Source organism: Mya arenaria, chromosome 10, assembly GCF_026914265.1.
Source record: "Mya arenaria isolate MELC-2E11 chromosome 10, ASM2691426v1".
NCBI classification, from domain to species: Eukaryota; Metazoa; Mollusca; class Bivalvia; order Myida; family Myidae; genus Mya; species Mya arenaria.
Genome location: NC_069131.1, coordinates 46,899,163 through 46,918,523, shown reverse-complemented (window position 1 = coordinate 46,918,523; position 19,361 = coordinate 46,899,163). Strand labels below are relative to the sequence as shown.

General features: G+C 39.8%; 2 protein-coding genes across 3 annotated transcripts in view; both read right to left on the bottom strand.

The window, feature by feature from the left end:
- The window catches only part of LOC128206444 (cobalamin binding intrinsic factor-like), an 85,550-nt gene that overhangs the window by 699 nt on the left and 65,490 nt on the right, over window positions 1-19,361 (bottom strand). Inside the window, exons 6-7 of one of the 2 annotated variants that reach the window (XM_052908870.1) lie at window positions 420-786; window positions 46-173 (exon numbers count right to left, since the gene is read on the bottom strand). In XM_052908870.1, coding sequence (XP_052764830.1) covers window positions 46-173; window positions 420-786 — 495 coding nt within the window. The remainder of the gene's footprint in view (window positions 1-45; window positions 174-419; window positions 787-19,361) is intronic. The other variant, XM_052908871.1, reaches the window with a different exon arrangement.
- LOC128206445 (uncharacterized) lies at window positions 1,079-6,093 on the bottom strand. The gene is made up of 4 exons (XM_052908872.1): window positions 5,986-6,093; window positions 3,028-3,171; window positions 2,676-2,800; window positions 1,079-1,204 (listed from the first exon to the last, which is right to left on the bottom strand). Exons 1-4 carry the CDS (start codon window positions 6,078-6,080, stop codon window positions 1,155-1,157), a joined length of 414 nt encoding a protein of 137 aa, XP_052764832.1. The 5' UTR covers window positions 6,081-6,093; the 3' UTR covers window positions 1,079-1,154.

Here is a 19,361-nt window from a genome sequence, read left to right as displayed (position 1 = left end):
AAAGAAATATATTGTCAGTGTACTGTTTTTCTCATTTTATATCACCTAAGTCGACTGGGCCCGTGTCGTTGAGAATGAGCCAGAATGTTTCATTCTCGTACCAATTGCCAAATACATCATTGATGGCATCGACGAAATATCCATTGAACGATTGCAAGAATGAGACTGTAAAGCTGGAATCGAGAGGTAAACAACCAATCAAACCCTGGTTGGTAAAACGTGTGTTTGTCATAATTAAACGTAATGGACTTTAGGACTGAAAAATGTAACATACACAATCTACTATGAGTTTTTTCAAAAACGTTTAAATACATCGCAATGCCAAGGATTTGGTATAATTTACCAGATATTGTATGTTGCAATCTGACAATTTTATATAATGCATGTACAAATAATAAAAGTATCCAAGATACACATACTTTCTGAATGTCTTCGGGTATTTGTCGCATGCCTTCTCCATGTAATAAATCAGCGGCTGTTTGTCTTCTATCCTCAGGTGGACGGAATGTGAAAAGTAGGGTTTCACCATCATGTTGAGTACTGTGTACCGAAACTTCGGGCCCGCCACAGATGTTGTAGTCGTGGTCGTTGCTGGTGTGCTTGTCGTAGTAATGACCGACGCACTGGATCTCATGATTGTAGAACCCGGGCTGATATAGGTAGGAGCCGAGCTCATATTGGTAGGCGCTTCTGTCGTTGCGTCGTGCTCCGTACTTTGCTGTTCCTCATAAATGGTAAGATTGAATATGATTTCATCGCCTTCTCTTGGAACATATGAACTTACACCTGAAAATAAAGAATGCAACCCTTCATGTACATGTAGCTCTTCATCAAAATATAATTAATTCCACATAAATAATATTAAGAACTGTTTTTCATAGTGTCGTTCAAATCTTTTTGAATAAAACAGTCTAAGGGTAAAACGGCCTTCACTAGATATTAATAAATTGGGTTTTTTAAACATACATACTGTTCATGGGGAAAATATTAATCTTATTCTGATGACAGGTTAATGTAATTTTATATTATGTCATATCTTCCGATAACTTTAATCGAGAACTTTAATAAGAGTTATCTTACCGACGGAAGGGGTTGACTGAAGTTCAATATCCTCCAATATGACTTGTCGGCATCCCAGTCGCCGGCCACACCGTTTATTGCGTCAATGAAGTAGCCGAGTGCTGGAACGTATGTAGCCGAATAGCTGCAAAGGAAATGATAAATATCGCCATCACATAGGATAACACATACGTGTACAGAGGACCCACATAGACGAGCGGTGAATAACGCCATCACATAGGATAACACATACGTGTACAGAGGACCCACATAGACGAGCGGTGAATAACGCCATCACATAGGATAACACATACGTGTACAGAGGACCCACATAGACGAGCGGTGAATAACGCCATCACATAGGATAACACATACGTGTACAGAGGACCCACATAGACGAGCGGTGAATAACGCCATGACATAGGATAACCCATACGTGTACAGAGGACCCACATAGTCGAGCGGTGAATAACGCCATCATATAGGATAACGACCCACTTAGACGAGCGGTAAATAACGCCATCACATAGGATAACACATACGTGTACAGAGGACCCACATAGACGAGCGGTGAATAACGCAATCACATAGGATAACACATACGTGTACAGAGGACCCACATAGACGAGCGGTGAATAACGCCATCACATAGGATAACCCATACGTGTACAGAGGACCCACATAGACGAGCGGTGAATAACGCCATCACATAGGATAACGCATACGTGTACAGAGGACCCACATAGACGAGCGGTGAATAACGCCATCACATAGGATAACCCATACGTGTACAGAGGACCCACATAGACGAGCGGTGAATAACGCCATCACATAGGATAACATATACGTGTACAGAGGACCCACATAGACGAGCGGTGAATAACGCCATCACATAGGATAACACATACGTGTACAGAGGACCCACATAGACGAGCGGTGAATAACGCCATCACATAGGATAACGCATACGTGTACAGAGGACCCACATAGTCGAGCGGTAAATAACGCCATCACATAGGGTAACACATACGTGTATAGAGGACCCGCATAGACGAGCGGTAAACTGATTATAGAGTTATTAAAATTTATTTTTTAGATTCAAAACAAATATCATTATTATTTTGGCAGTGTGTCTACTCACAGTATTTTCGAACTTACAGACGTTATATATGCTATGCAAACGTAGTTATACTATGCCAAAAACCTGAGATTAAATAACCATTAATTCTTACGTTGTAAATATGTCCGGGTATTTCTGACACGCAGTACTCATGTAATACACAAGTGGTTTATTGTCAATGATAAACAGGTCTACGGTGTGGGTGAAGTATGGGGCCTTGATTCCATTGTTGACGGTATAGGTAAACGTGTGGTGGGACGGAAATGGCTCGAACACGGTCAAGTTGAAAAGTATTCTCTCCTCATTTGACGGTACGTAACTGCTCACACCTTGACTCAATTGAACATGTAACTTTTGTGTAATACGCTTGTAGAACTAATTAGCGTTCTTAATGCTTTATACATATATACGACTATAACATTATATTTGAGTAAAGACTTATTTATTGTTAGTTTTAACAAACATTGCATGCCGTTAATGGCCAATAGCTACTCACCGAGTGGCAAGGGTCCCGAGTCATTCCTGATCTGCCAGTAGGTCTTGTCCTGATGCCAGTTGCCCGTCTGTCCATTAATGGACTCGATGGAGTAGCCCAGCCCCGGGAAATACTTGGCAACATAACTGACACAACGATAAATTAATTTTAAGTGAACATGCATATGTATTTGTGTATTACGTCACATCACATCAAATGTCTTACTGTGTAACCGCATCTCGTATATATGAACTTAAAGCCAGCTTGCCTATATTTGCATATATATACATAATATTTGTATTATTTCTAAGATGAGAGCACAACCTTTATTTTATAACCATGGTGAAAAACTGAAACAAAACTGTAAACGCACTTGGTGAACGTTTCTGGATATATGTCACACGCCTTGTTCATATAGTAGACGAGAGTGTTGTTGCCCACGAGGTCCATGTCCTGTTCGTAGTTGAACGTAGGGGCGTACACACCATTCCGCACTGCGTACCGGAACTGACCCGAGCTGAACGAAAATGGATGCTCATCAAGTTACAAAATTGTTTTGATCATAATATCCAATCATAATATATTTAACATAGCAGTAATCAGCAACCAATACCGTTTTAAATAATTTAAAAACTAAAAAGGGTCAACAGTTATAATCATTTAACATTATTGTGAACTGCTCGGTGAAATGGCAAGTCTATTCGTACATCGAATACTTTAAAAGCTGTCTATTTTGTGATATAAAAAGAGGTACTTAATTTAACGCTAATGTTATGACTTTACATTAAGCAAATTGGTAAAGCTAAACATGAATGTAATTTTAGAATACTTATGAGCCAGAATCCTGACGGAAATGTGTTTTGAGAAAAACATATATAAGAAATTCTGTTTAGTACACATTTTGACTTATTAAAATATTACTCAGATTTGACAGATTTGCGCTACTATCTGACGTACGAGGACCTTAAGTCGTCACTTTCCACCACATTTATATAAATGACATCGTCATTGTTCAGTGTTTGATACCCGGCTTGCTGGCACCCTTCCCGCGTATACGGTAGATTGGTTATAAACCTTATATTCAGTGTGTGTATACCACGTGAAAAATTGCGTCATAAATGCAACGTTGGATGACAACATTTTGCTGCGAATGAAGACTTTAAACAAAGATAACTTCACTTTTTCTTCACGATTTTTTTTAAATGAAACATAGCGCAGTGTACGGCGCTTACGGAGCCCCGCCTTCGGTCTTTCACCAGAGATTGATTGAGAGTTTAGTTTCTTAAACACTTCGACAAACCTTTTCACAAAACGGCCGTCTGACGAAGCACTGTAAAAACATTATTTTGGAAACAGGTTTGTTGAAGTTTTTGATGAAACTAACCACCTTATCAAACTCCGGTAATAAAACGAAGGCGGTGCTCTTTAAGTGGCATAGACTGCCCCTTGTTTTATTTAAAATGGTGTAGTAAAAGAAAAGTTATCGTTGTTTTAGATCTTCATTGTAAGCAAAATCTTGCCCTCCGACGTAGCATATATGATGTAATTTATCACGTGATATACACACACTGATATTAAATACACTAACACTTTCATATTTACACCAGGAGTCGGTCTGACGACCTTTGGATCCATAGATCTTTAAGTCGTCATGCATGGGCTCCTAAGGTCACCAGGTCGGTATATGTCAAAGGAATGAATCTCCGTCAAGTTCATACTAGAATATGTTCTTCACAACATTATTACATAAACGTTGATAAAGTGAACACAGCACTTGTGTGTTCTAGTCCAGAACTACGACTCTTCCAAGCATCTGTTGTTGGCTGTAATTCTGATATTATGCCAATCTACTGCAAAGCTTTCGTCCGATTATGTTAATGATTCATTACTTACCCCATTTCATTCAGCATATTTAAAGCTGGACTCTCACAGATTGAACGTTTTGACCACTTTTTTATTTTTTGTCTTGGAACGAGCCCATTTTTGCGAAAATCAATGGAAACCACTCATATAAGACAGCTGACAAAAAATTAGATCGCAGATTTTTATATTTTAGTTCAAAAATTGATGTTTTATGCATTTTTCTTAAACCGTTAGTAACAGTTTAAGCCATAAAACATTAATTTTCAAACGGAAATATGAAAATTTACGATCTGATTTTTTGTATCATTGGTTTGCAGATATTTACGCAAAATTTTGCTCTTTCCAAGACAAAAATAAAAAAAAAAGTTGTAAAATTTGCATATCTGTGAGAGTGCAGCTTTAAGTCTAACAACATATCATTTCAGAAAGGGCAGTTATAAAGTGCTGTTAATCTTTCAAATACATGTGCTTTTAATGGATTAATTGAATGATTTTAATATGCTATTGTCGTCACCCTGTTTCAAACGTCGTCATACAGACATTCCTGTAATTGTAACGTCGCAGATGACATATACGATTCAAGGGGGACAAGTTTAAACCACACAAAACGTTACGCTAAAAAAACGTTTTCATAGACGCGTGCATGCAAATGGCTTTCGCCCAAGCACATTGTGAAAAGCTGAGTAATCTAATCAATTCGAAAGGAAATGTGATTGCGATGTTATCATACAGAATAAAAATGCTTTAATTTTTCGAACACTAATGGTTCACATAATCTTAACGCGTTTACCTAGAGGAGAGCCAGATTGAAAAGAAACTGACGACTTTAAAGCTGCACTCTCACAGATTGAACGTTTTAAAAACTTTTTTTTGTCTTGGAACGAGCCATTTTTTTTGGGAAAATCCATGGAAACCAGTTAAATAAGACTGCTGACAAAAAAATAGATCGCAGATTTTTATATTTAAGTTCAAACGGAAATATGAAAATCTACGATCTGATTTTTTGTCAGCAATCTTATATCATTGATTTGCAGATATTTACGCAAAATTTGCTCTTTCCAAGATTTTTTTTAAAAAAGTTGTAAAAATGGTAACTCTGTGAGAGTGCAGCTTTAAGACATAGAAAGGCTAGGTAACGTTAGGTCCTCGAAACTTACTCATTCATGATTTACAGTGAATAAGTTTTGTAGTATAACTCGCATGTGCATATATTTAATCATCAAAACATTTATACACAATCCCAATTATGCCGTGTGCTCCGTCTAAGCAGTTCATTGCTTTATCAATCATCAAAATACAATATATTTCATGCATTTTATTTGCTTATTTTCCTTCAATTTTCTTTGTCTAAAAGAATACCTCGATATCCATTGAAAATGATAAGAAAAAAATCAAGTCCGCGGTTTTTTATTCGCCCTCGTATCTGACATTGTGAGTCCTACTTATATTTTGCTTAAATAATAGATACCAGTATGTCAGCTTGAACAAGGCAAACACGTACATCCAAATCACAATCATTTTGTATCGCTTCTGATAAATCACCTTAAAAGTATACAAATACATTCACTTATGTCGCAATTGCGCAAGTTTATAAAAGGCCGTGAAACCAATCCTTTATAAAGTAATAGCGATCATCAAGCAGGTAAACACATTAAAATTAACCAATAGCTTTAAGGAGTTAAATGCGAATATTTACTCTTCCTGATTGTATCCTGGCCACAGCCTTGATGATATTTTTCTTATGCCAAATGACACAATTCATAATAATAGGCAGAAGCTATTTTAGTAGACAAAATGGATGTACAACTATTCCTAATGGTATGAATTTCAAAATGTTATACCGAATAAGATGTTTGCAAATTACAATAAATATGTTGTCGTGTGTTTTCCTGGTTTTGTATGTTGACGTTATCGCACTCGACGTCTGTGTTTTCCTGGTTTTGTATGTTGACGTTATCGCCATCGACGTCGTGTGATTTCCTGGTTTTGAATGTTGACGTTATCGCAGTTGACGTCGCGTGTTTGCCTGGTTTTGTATGTTGACGTTATCGCCGTCGACGTCGTGTGTTTTCCTGGTTTTGTATGTTGACGTTATCGCCGTCGACGTCGTGTGTTTTCCGGATTTTGAATGTTTACGTTATCGCCTTCGACGTCGTGTGATTTCCTGGTTTTGAATGTTGACGTTATCGCCGTCGACGTCCTAGGTTTTCCTAGTTTTGAATGTTGTCGTTATCGCGGTCGACGTCATGTGATTTCCCAGTTCTGAATGTTGACGTTATTGCCGCCAACATGGTGTGACTCCCTGGTTTTGAATATTGATGTTATCGCCGTCTACGTAGTGTGATTTCCTGGTTTTGAATGTTGTCGTTACGCCGTCGACGTCGTGTGTTTTCCTGGTTTTGAATGTTGACGTTATCACCGTCGAAGTCGTCACAATATCTGTCATGCGTTTCCGTTCCGGAAAGAAAAATCCGACTCGAGGGCACCTGCGTTGCCAGGTAGCGAGGCTTGCCGAGTAACCGGCTTCTCAGCGTGCCCGAAGGCTGGATTTTTCTATCCGGAATGGAAGCATATGATTGATATTTTTTCTAGCATACCTTAAATTACATATTTTGTGAAAAATGCATAGAAAAGCGCATTTTTGTACATTCCACCAAAAAGCGCGTGCGAATATGTTTACTGACGTCATGACGCGCAGTATATTTATTCACTCCATACGTCAAGAAGTTCCTTCGATATCACGTCTTTTAAGGGTTATTTTGTTTTGTTTTGAAAGTATATTTTTGCAAAGTTGATGTTAATGGAACTCATCTATTGAAATCTGTATAGTTAAATAAAGTATATAATAAAAGAACTAGAAAGTATTGCGACACATCGCGTGACCCATCTGGCATGGGGGGGGGGGTGCCATCACTGCCGAATTCAACGGAAATGCTTATCCGGTGTGCTAGAATGTGATATCCTGGTTTTTGAATGTTGACGTTATAGCCGGCGATGTCGTGGGTTTTCCCTAATTTCGAATGTTGACGTTATCGTGGTCGACGTCGTGTGTTTTCCAAGTTTTGAATGTTGGTGTTATTGCCGCCGATGTCGTGTGATTAACTGGTTTTGAATGTCGACGTCATCTACCTCGACGTCGTGTGATTTACTGGTTTTGAATGTTGACGTTATTGACGTCGACGTCGTGTGTTTCCCTAGTTTTGAATGTTGACGTTATTGCCGCCGACGTCGTGTAATTTTTAATATGAAAGTTGACGTTATTACCGTCGACGTATTGAGATTTACTGGCCTTTGAAAGTTGATCTTAATTAGATGAAGATTTTTCTGATTAAAGACGACCTGTCCCACAGAGAGTATTTTTGAAAACGCAATACATGTGCTTCAAAATTATTTTGATAAACGAAATAATGTGAGCTTTGCATTGTTTGCCATGTTATTGTGATGTTATTTTTTCAACATTATATTAGATTGTTTGCGGTTTTTAACTGACCACGCTTGTCCGAGAAAATGTTTTTGCCACAATAAAACAAACATGCCTTTGTATATACTAATCGACCTTTAATTTCATTTCAGGCGGCAACGGCTATTTTAATTATATCACTCTATAGAGATTGAGGAATAAAATATCAGTTACACCATTACTTAGTAACGACTGAGGGGAGTATTGAACGTGACAAACCATCTCTCTAAAGCCATTACGTGAGACAGAAAGTCAATAGTTCCCTTTCAGCACATTCAATCAGGTGAGATTGTTGTAAGGAAAAACATCACAGTGAACACAGAAATATCACCACCATTACTGTTCTCATTTTAAAATACCAAATCTTGGAAACGTGTTAAATAAGGTCGGAGAAACTGAAGGATTGTTAGTGCAGCAAGACACACAACAATAACGTCTTAAACTATGCTTGCATAAAAGCATGTATTATAGCCGTGAACTTGGATATACATACGCTTTGAATGGACGTTATAGTAATACTGTTCTTGGGTGGTGTTTGTTTATGGAATAAAGTGTTGTCAGGAATATGACGACGTTTGTTGTACTATGAACGAAACCAGCTACATCTCGAATAATGGGAATGAGAGACAAGAATACACACATATTCCTGCTGGACTCTCTATTGTGTTGGGTGTTGTAATATGCTTGCTCGTCCTAGCAATTTTGACAACGAATCTTGTGCTGATCCTTGCGATACTTCGCACCCCGTATCTTCATACAAAAACAAACGCCTTGTTGGCTTGTGTAGCAACCAGTGAACTAATCTCGTGCACTTTCGTGATACCTTTTACTGCAGTTATTTATTTTGATTCTTCAATAAGGCTACAAGAGTCTTCCTGTAAAATGGTAGGATTTGTGTCGTCGCTCGCAACGTCATCAAAATCTTTAAGTTTGCTTGGAGTTTCATTGGACAGATGTATAGCGATATCCCACCCGCTTAATTACAGCAATTACATCACCAAACGAACTATCGCCGTTATGATTGCATTGATCTGGATAATCAGCTTAATATTCGCTTCTCTGCCACTCTCATTTGTCGGCGCATATCGATTGCTGGAGTATCATCGACAGTGTTTCTTAGATTACAGACAATGGCCACATTTAGCTCTGTTGACGGAGTTAATCTCCACAGTGTTGCCCTCCGTTCTTATTGTCATATCTCTGGTGATAGTGGTGACGGAAGCTCGTTCACATCACAGAGTAACAGCAATAGCCCAGTTAGCGATCGCTATGTACTCGGGGCCGGCGGCAGGACAAGGGGTTAACTACGCCCGCAGCACTTACAGGGCAATGCGAACTTTTCTAATCATCACAACTGTGTATTTATGTACTTGTTTTCCTCGTTCACTCTACATTGTGATTGCAGCTAGTTATAACACTTCTTCAAACAACGCCTTCCGAATTGTTACGTTCCTTACCTATGTTTGCTCTCTTTCCACACCAGTAGTTATAACAACGTTAAATTTAAAATTTAGGCAGAGCATTAAAACGCTTTTTCACAAACATAATAAAGTAGGACCAGAGGAAAATGAAACATACACAATATCTACAGGTTTACAAAGCATTCTTGATGCTTCAATGGCATTTAGTCACGTGGCGCCAAAAGAAGCACAACGTGTCAAAAAATGGGACGAAGGTTCTCCCGGACCTTCGAGAAAAAATCCTACTGTCGTCGGATAACAGTTACGAAAGGATCGAACTCAGTAAGAGAATGTTGCAATCTTTGACACGAATGACATCACTTCCGGACATTTAACCATTCGTCATGCACCGTTGCGTAAAACCATCTCGTCACCTTGATAACATGACTCGCTACAGCTTTCCACAGGCGTCTGAATCTTTGTTTGTCACTAAAATGTTGATTAATACCATTTTGGGTACATAAAGTGAGATAAACAACATATCTGAAGATATTTAGTGCCTTTGATATTCAAAACAGAAACTTTTTGTATATAAAAGGCATCACTGTGTGTCGGTTTGTGACGTTTTGTATGACGTTGTGTGACGATGTCTGTCGTTATATGTCGGTTTGTTTCGGTGCGTGGCGTTTTGTATCGGATTGTGACGTGTGTCGCTGTGTGACGTTTTGAGTAAGTGTGTGACGTTTTGTATGACGTTGTGTGACGATGTCTGTCGTTATATGTCGGTTTGTTTCGGTGCGTGGCGTTTTGTATCGGATTGTGACGTGTGTCGGTTTGTGACGCTGTGTGTCGGTGTTTGACGACTTTTGTCGGTGTGCGACGCTGTGTGTCGTTGTGTGACGTGTTGTGTCGTTGTGTGACGTGTTATGTCGGTTTGTGACGCTGTGTGTCGTTGTGTGACGTGTTATGTCGGTTTGTGACAGTGTGTGTCGTTGTGTGACGTGTTGTGTCGGTGTGTGACGCTGTGTGTTGTTGTGTGACTTTTTTTGTCGGTCTGCGACGCTGTGTGTCGTTGTGTGTCGTGTTGTGTCGGTCTGCGACGCTGTGTGTCGTTGTGTGTCGTGTTTTGTCGGTGTGTGACGCAGTGTGTCGGTGTTTGACGTTTTGTGTCGTTGTGTGACGCTGTGTATCGGTGTGTGCGGTTGTATGTCGGAGTTTTACTTAGTTAGTCTCTCGTTAAGTAGTGGTTTTACCTTCACCGTTTGCCCCCAGACAGGCCGGTTCATGTATTTTACATTATACGTATCTTTAGAATGAGCATTACTCGTATTTTCAACTGAGATATTCACTTAGATTGCCATTAGACTTTCAACCAAGAGCCTCCATGTGATTATATATGTATATATTAATCACAGACATGTTTAATGTTTGAATATTAAATCTTATATTATTTATGCTTTCTACGTAATGGACCTTAATAATATTATTGTCTACATGAACAACATGACCTGCTTTCGCACTTTGCAATGGCTAACTATACACATGATGTATGGCAGGTTTGACCTTCATTGACCCGCTATATACAAGATGTATGACAGTTTTGACCTTCATTGGCCTACCATATACACGATGTATGGCAGGTTCGACCTTCACTGACCCGCTATATATAAGTTGTATGACAGGTTTGACCTTCATTGACCCGCTATATACAAGATTTATGGCAGGTTTGACCTTCATTGGCCTACCATATACACGATGTATGGCAGGTTTGACCTACATTGACCCGCTATATACAATATGTATGGCAGTTTTGACCTTCATTGACCTAGTATATATATGATGTATGGCAGGTTTGACCTTCATTGACCTGCTATATACAAGATGTATGACAGGTTTGACCTTTATTGGCCTACCGTATACGATGTATGGCAGGTTTGACCTTCATTGACCCGCTATATACAAGATGTATGACAGGTTTGACCTTTATTGGCCTACCATATACACGATGTATGGCAGGTTTGACCTTCATTGACCCGCTATATATAAGTTGTATGACAGGTTTGACCTTCATTGACCTACCATATTCACGATGTATGACAGGTTTGACCTTCATTGGCCTACTATATACACGATGTATGGCAGGTTCGACCTTCACTGACCCGCTATATATAAGTTGTATGACAGGTTTGACCTTCATTGACCTACTATATTCACGATGTATGACAGGTTTGACCTTCATTGGCCTACTATATACACGATGTATGGCAGGTTTGACCTTCACTGACCCGCTATATATAAGTTGTATGACAGGTTTGACCTTCATTGACCCGCTATATACAAGATTTATGGCAGGTTTGACCTTTATTGGCCTACCATATACACGATGTATGGCAGGTTTGACCTTCATTGACCTACTATATTCACGATGTATGGCAGGTTTGACCTTCATTGACCCGCTATATACACGATGTATGGCAGGTTTGACCTTCATTGACCTACTATATACACGATGTATGGCAGGTTTGACCTTCATTGACCTACTATATACACGATGTATGGCAGGTTTGACCTTCATTGACCCGCTATATACACGATATATCGCAGGTTTGACCTTCATTGGCCTACCATAGACACGATGTATGGCAGGTTTGACCTTCATTGGCCTACAATGTACACGATATATGGCAGGTTCGACCTTCATTGACCCGCTATATATAAGTTGTATGACAGGTTTGACCTTCATTGACCTACCATATACACGATGTATGACAGGTTTGAACTGCATTTACCCGCCATATACACAAAGTGATGACGTCCATTGACCTACTAACTATAAGATGGGTGGCGGCTTTGACCTTCATTGACACATTAAATACACAATGTGCAATATATTTTGAACTGCATAAACCAACTTTATACACGATTTGGGACAGATATGTCCTTCATTGACCCACTATAAACACCTTGTTTGACAGATTTGGCCTTCATTGACCCACTATAAACACCTTGTTTGACAGATTTGACCTTCATTGACCCACTATAAACACCTTGTTTGGCAGATTTGGCCTTCATTGACCCACTATAAACACGTTGTTTGGCAGATTTGGCCTTCATTGACCCACTATAATCACGTTGTTTGGCAGATTTGGCCTTCATTGACCCACTATAAACACGTTGTTTGGCAGATTTGACCTTCATTGACCCACTATAAACACGTTGTTTGGCAGATTTGGCCTTCATTGACCCACTATAAACACGTTGTTTGGCAGATTTGGCCTTCATTGACCCACTATAAACACCTTGTTTGACAGATTTGACCTTCATTGACCCACTATAAACACGTTGTTTGGCAGATTTGGCCTTCATTGACCCACTATAAACACGTTGTTTAGCAGATTTGGCCTTCATTGACCCACTATAAACACGTTGTTTGGCAGATTTGGCCTTCATTGACCCACTATAAACACGTTGTTTGGCAGATTTGGCCTTCATTGACCCACTATAAACACGTTGTTTGGCAGATTTGGCCTTCATTGACCCACTATAAACACGATGGTGGGGTAATTTTGACCTGATATGACCCACCATATACACAATTTGGGGCAGTTTGACCTGTATTGACCATTTATATACACGATTTGTGGCAAATTTGACCTGCAATGACCAACCATATACACAATTTGGGGCAGTTTGACCTGTATTGACCATTTATATACACGATTTGTGGCAAATTTGACCTGCAATGACCCACCATATACCCAATTTGGGACAGTTTGACCTGTATTGACCATTTATAGACACGATTTGTGGCAAATTTGACCTGCAATGACCCACCATATACATGATTTTGGGCAGTTTGACCTGTATTGACCATTTATATACACGATTTGTGGCAAATTTGACCTGCAATGACCCACCATATACCCAATTTGGGGCAGTTTGACCTGTATTTACCATTTATATACACGATTTGTGGCAAATTTGACCTGCAATGACCCACCATATACACAATTTGGGGTAGTTTGACCTGTATTGACCAATTATATACACGATTTGTGGCAAATTTGACCTGCAATGACCCACCATATACACAATTTGGGGCAGTTTGACCTGTATTGACCATTTATATACACGATTTGTGGCAAATTTGACCTGCAATGACCCACCATATACCCAATTTGGGGCAGTTTGACCTGTATTGACCATTTATATACACGATTTGTGGCAAATTTGACCTGCAATGACCCACCATATACCCAATTTGGGGCAGTTTGACCTGTATTGACCATTTATATACACGATTTGTGGCAAATTTGACCTGATATGACCCACCATATACCCAATTTGGGGCAGTTTGACCTGTATTGACCAATTATATACACGATTTGTGGCAAATTTGACCTGCAATGACCCACCATAAACACAATTTGGGGCAGTTTGACCTGTATTGACCATTTATATACACGATTTGTGGCAAATTTGACCTGCAATGACCCACCATATACACAATTTGGGGCAGTTTGACCTGTATTGACCATTTATATACACGATTTGTGGCAAATTTGACCTGCAATGACCCACCATATACCCAATTTGGGGCAGTTTGACCTGTATTGACCATTTATATACACGATTTGTGGCAAATTTGACCTGCAATGACCCACCATATACCCAATTTGGGACAGTTTGACCTGTATTGACCATTTCTAGACACGATTTGTGGCAAATTTGACCTGCAATGACCCACCATATACACGATTTTGGGCAGTTTGACCTGTATTGACCATTTATATACACGATTTATGGCAAATTTGACCTGCAATGACCCACCATATACCCAATTTGGGGCAGTTTGACCTGTATTGACCATTTATATACACGATTTGTGGCAAATTTGACCTGCAATGACCAACCATATACCCAATTTGGGGTAGTTTGACCTGTATTGACCAATTATATACACGATTTGTGGCAAATTTGACCTGCAATGACCCACCATATACACAATTTGGGGCAGTTTGATCTGTATTGACCATTTATATACACGATTTGTGGCAAATTTGACCTGATATGACCCACCATATACCCAATTTGGGGCAGTTTGACCTGTATTGACCAATTATATACACGATTTGTGGCAAATTTGACCTGCAATGACCCACCATATACACAATTTGGGGCAGTTTGACCTGTATTGACCATTTATATACACGATTTGTGGCAAATTTGACCTGCAATGACCCACCATATACCCAATTTGGGGCAGTTTGACCTGTATTGACCATTTATATACACGATTTGTGGCAAATTTGACCTGATATGACCCACCATATACCCAATTTGGGGCAGTTTGACCTGTTTTGACCATTTATATACACGATTTGTGGCAAATTTGACCTGCAATGACCCACCATATACCCAATTTGGGGCAGTTTGACCTGTATTGACCATTTATATACACGATTTGTGGCAAATTTGACCTGCAATGACCCACCATATACCCAATTTGGGACAGTTTGACCTGTATTGACCATTTATAGACACGATTTGTGGCAAATTTGACCTGCAATGACCCACCATATACACGATTTTGGGCAGTTTGACCTGTATTGACCAATTATATACACCAGTTGGGGCAATTTTAACCTGCAAAGACCGACCATATACATGATTTGGGGTGGTTTGACCTGTATTGACCAATTATATACACGTTGTGTGAAAGGTTTGATGCAGCTTTCAGAACACAACGGAATGTATAAAGTGACAATAACTAGGCAGATAAGGCAAATGACAGATAAGTAATATTTATTTGCGTATACATGTATGATGAAGGATTATATATTGAAGTCAAAACTTTACAATAGCGTAACACTTCATTATTCTATTTAAAACGTTCATGATTTCGTCGACATCAATCAGAAATGCTGAATAATGTAAATACATGTATGAATAGAAGATCAGGGGAGCATTAGCCGTTATTTATAAATTATGTGAAATTCCTGTTTTTGTCAAGTATTACGACTATTCAAGTATTTGAATTTGTTCAATATTTCGTGATATACATAAAATGACATACAATGTTTGAAGTACTGTCATTTGTATAAACACCACTTAAACCAGTTTGCAATATAACACATTTATTGTGGAAGTATGGTGTGTTGTCATATTTTACGTTTATGTTAAATAATCTAAGACTTCGATGGAGAAACTCATGGAGAATATCTTAGTTAGAAATATACATGTCAATCAACATATTACAAAATTTATGACAAAACATTAACTGTCATATCACTTTAAAGGTTCCAAATAGTATCCTACTTTAATAAAAAAAGAGTTAAAAAACTGATAATACACTTTTAATTGAAGAGCACACGCATTTGATGCATACAATTCGTTAAATTGAGTAACGGGGAAAATGCTAGTGTCAACACGTCGGCAAGTAGATCATGGAGTATGCTTTGTATTAAAATGATAGCGATTTGACGTCGGTGAATCGCTTGTAAGATATGCTTTGTGCCATAAAGCGAAGTCGGATCATCATCAGGATCGACAGGAATCCGAGCACCAGCATCACCATAGCCTCCACCTGAAGCAGTAAATAAAACATACTTTTAATTTACTTTAATTCTGTATTTTCTTTAGAGAAGTGTAAATATAATTAAAATAAAATGCCAACGGATGAAAAATTATTTACATGTACTATTGTTTATGGTTCGCTCCTGTAACGTGTTCATTGGCGATACTTCAGGGACCAACACAGCCACTAACACGTAGGTAAAGCGTGTTCATTGGCGAAACTTCAGGGACCAACACAGCCACTAACACGTAGGTAAAGCGTGTTCATTGGCGATACTTCAGGGACCAACACAGCCACTAACACGTAGGTAAAGCGTGTTAAATGGCGATACTTCAGGGACCAACACAGCCACACATACACAAGACCACGTAGGTTAAGCGTGTTCGTTGGCAATACTTCAGGGAAAGACACAAGACCACGTAGGTTAAGCGTGTTCATTGGCAATATTTCAGGGAAAGACACAAGACCTCGTAGGTTAAGCGTGTTCATTGGCAAAACTTCAGGGAAAGACACAAGACCACGTAGGTTAAGCGTGTTCGTTGGCAATACTTTAGGGAAAGACACAAGACCACGTAGGTTAAGCGTGTTCATTGACAATACTTCAGGGAAAGACACAAGACCACGTAGGTTAAGCGTGTTCGTTGGCAATACTTCAGGGAAAGACACAAGACCACGTAGGTTAAGAGTGTTCGTTGGCAATACTTCAGGGAAAGACACAAGACCACGGAGGTAAAGCGTGTTCATTGACAATACTTCAGGGAAAGACACAAGACCACGTAGGTAAAGCGTGTTCATTGGCAATACTTCAGGGAAAGACACAAGACTACGTATGTTCATTGGCAATACTTCAGGGAAAGACACAAGACCACGAAGGTTAAGCGTGTTCATTGACAATACTTCAGGGAAAGACACAAGACCACATAGGTAAAGCGTGTTCGTTGGCAATACTTCAGGGAAAGACACAAGACCACGTAGGTAAAGCATGTTCATTGGCAATACTTCAGGGAAAGACACAAGACTACGTAGGTTAAACTTGTTCGTTGGCAATACTTCAGGGAAAGACACAAGACCACGTAGGTTAAGCATGTTCATTGGCAATACTTCAGGGAAAGACACAAGACCACGTAGGTAAAGCGTGTTCATTGGCAATACTTCAGGGAAAGACACAAGACTACGTAGGTTAAGCGTGTTCGTTGGCAATACTTCAGGGAAAGACAAAAGTCCACGTAGGTTAAGCGTGTTCGTTGGCAATACTTCAGGGAAAGACACAAGACCACGTAGGTAAAGCGTGTTCGTTGGCAATACTTCAGGGAAAGACACAAGACCACGTAGGTAAAGCGTGTTCATTGGCAATACTTCAGGGAAAGACACAAGACTACGTAGGTAAAGCGTGTTCGTTGGCAATACTTCAGGGAAAAACACAAGTCCACGTAGGTTAAGCGTGTTCATTGGCAATACTTCAGGGAAAGACACAATACTACGTAGGTAAAGCGTGTTCATTGGCAATACATCAGGGAAAGACACAAGACCACGTAGGTAAAGCGTGTTCGTTGGCAATACTTCAGGGAAAGACACAAGACCACGTAGGTAAAGCGTGTTCATTGGCAATACTTCAGGGAAAGACACAAGACCACGTAGGTAAAGCGTGTTCATTGGCAATACTTCAGGGAAAGACACAAGACTACGTATGTTCATTGGCAATACTTCAGGGAAAGACACAAGACTACGTATATTCATTGGCAATACTTCAGGGAAAGACACAAGACCACGTAGGTTAAGAGTGTTCGTTGGCAATACTTCAGGGAAAGACACAAGACCACGGAGGTAAAGCGTGTTCATTGACAATACTTCAGGGAAAGACACAAGACCACGTAGGTAAAGCGTGTACATTGGCAATACTTCAGGGAAAGACACAAGACTACGTATGTTCATTGGCAATACTTCAGGGAAAGACACAAGACCACGTAGGTTAAGCGTGTTCATTGACAATACTTAAGGGAAAGACACAAGACCACGTAGGTTAAGCGTGTTCGTTGGCAATACTTCAGGGAAAGACACAAGACCACGTAGGTAAAGCGTGTTCGTTGGCAATACTTCAGGGAAAGACACAAGACCACGTAGGTAAAGCATGTTCATTGGCAATACTTCAGGGAAAGACACAAGACTACGTAGGTTAAACGTGTTCGTTGGCAATACTTCAGGGAAAGACACAAGACCACGTAGGTTAAGCATGTTCATTGGCAATACTTCAGGGAAAGACACAAGACCACGTAGGTAAAGCGTGTTCATTGGCTATACTTCAGGGAAAGACACAAGACTACGTAGGTTAAGCGTGTTCGTTGGCAATACTTCAGGGAAAGACACAAGTCCACGTAGGTTAAGCGTGTTCGTTGGCAATACTTCAGGGAAAGACACAAGACCACGTAGGTTAAGCGTGTTCGTTGGCAATACTTCAGGGAAAGACACTAGACCACGTAGGTAAAGCGTGTTCATTGGCAATACTTCAGGGAAAGACACAAGACTACGTAGGTAAAGCGTGTTCGTTGGCAATACTTCAGGGAAAAACACAAGTCCACGTAGGTTAAGCGTGTTCATTGGCAATACTTCAGGGAAAGACACAAGACTACGTAGGTAAAGCGTGTTCATTGGCAATACATCAGGGAAAGACACAAGACCACGTAGGTAAAGCGTGTTCGTTGGCAATACTTCAGGGAAAGACACAAGATCACGTAGGTAAAGCGTGTTCATTGACAATACTTCAGGGAAAGACACAAGACCACGTAGGTAAAGCGTGTTCATTGGCAATACTTCAGGGAAAGACACAAGACTACGTATGTTCATTGGCAATACTTCAGGGAAAGACACAAGACTACGTATATTCATTGGCAATACTTCAGGGAAAGACACAAGACCACGTAGGTTAAGCGTGTTCGTTGGCAATACTTCAGGGAAAGACACAAGACCACGTAGGTAAAGCGTGTTCATTGGCAATACTTCAGGGAAAGACACAAGACTACGTAGGTAAAGCGTGTTCATTGGCAATACTTCAGGGAAAAACACAAGTCTACGTAGGTAAAGCGTGTTCATTGGCAATACTTCAGGGAAAGACACAAGACTACGTATATTCATTGGCAATACTTCAGGGAAAGACACAAGACCACGTAGGTTAAGCGTGTTCGTTGGCAATACTTCAGGGCAAGACACAAGACCACGTAGGTAAAGCGTGTTCATTGGCAATACTTCAGGGAAAGACACAAGACCACGGAGGTAAAGCGTGTTCGTTGGCAATACTTCAGGGAAAAACACAAGTCCACGTAGGTAAAGCATGTTCATTGGCAATACTTCAGGGAAAGACACAAGACCACGTAGGTAAAGCGTGTTCATTGGCAATACTTCAGGGAAAGACA

Bases quoted from the DNA above. Each gene is read 5' to 3' on its own strand.
- LOC128206445 (XM_052908872.1), bottom strand. From the start codon at position 6,080: ATGTATTTGTATACTTTTAAGGTGATTTATCAGAAGCGATACAAAATG. The intron at 3,172-5,985 runs GTATCTATTATT...ATTTTCGTTCAG, and splicing joins TTGTTCAAGCTGACATACTG to CTCGGGTCAGTTCCGGTACG. The intron at 1,205-2,675 runs GTGAGTAGCTAT...TTTCCTTTGCAG, and splicing joins CTCGGGACCCTTGCCACTCG to CTATTCGGCTACATACGTTC.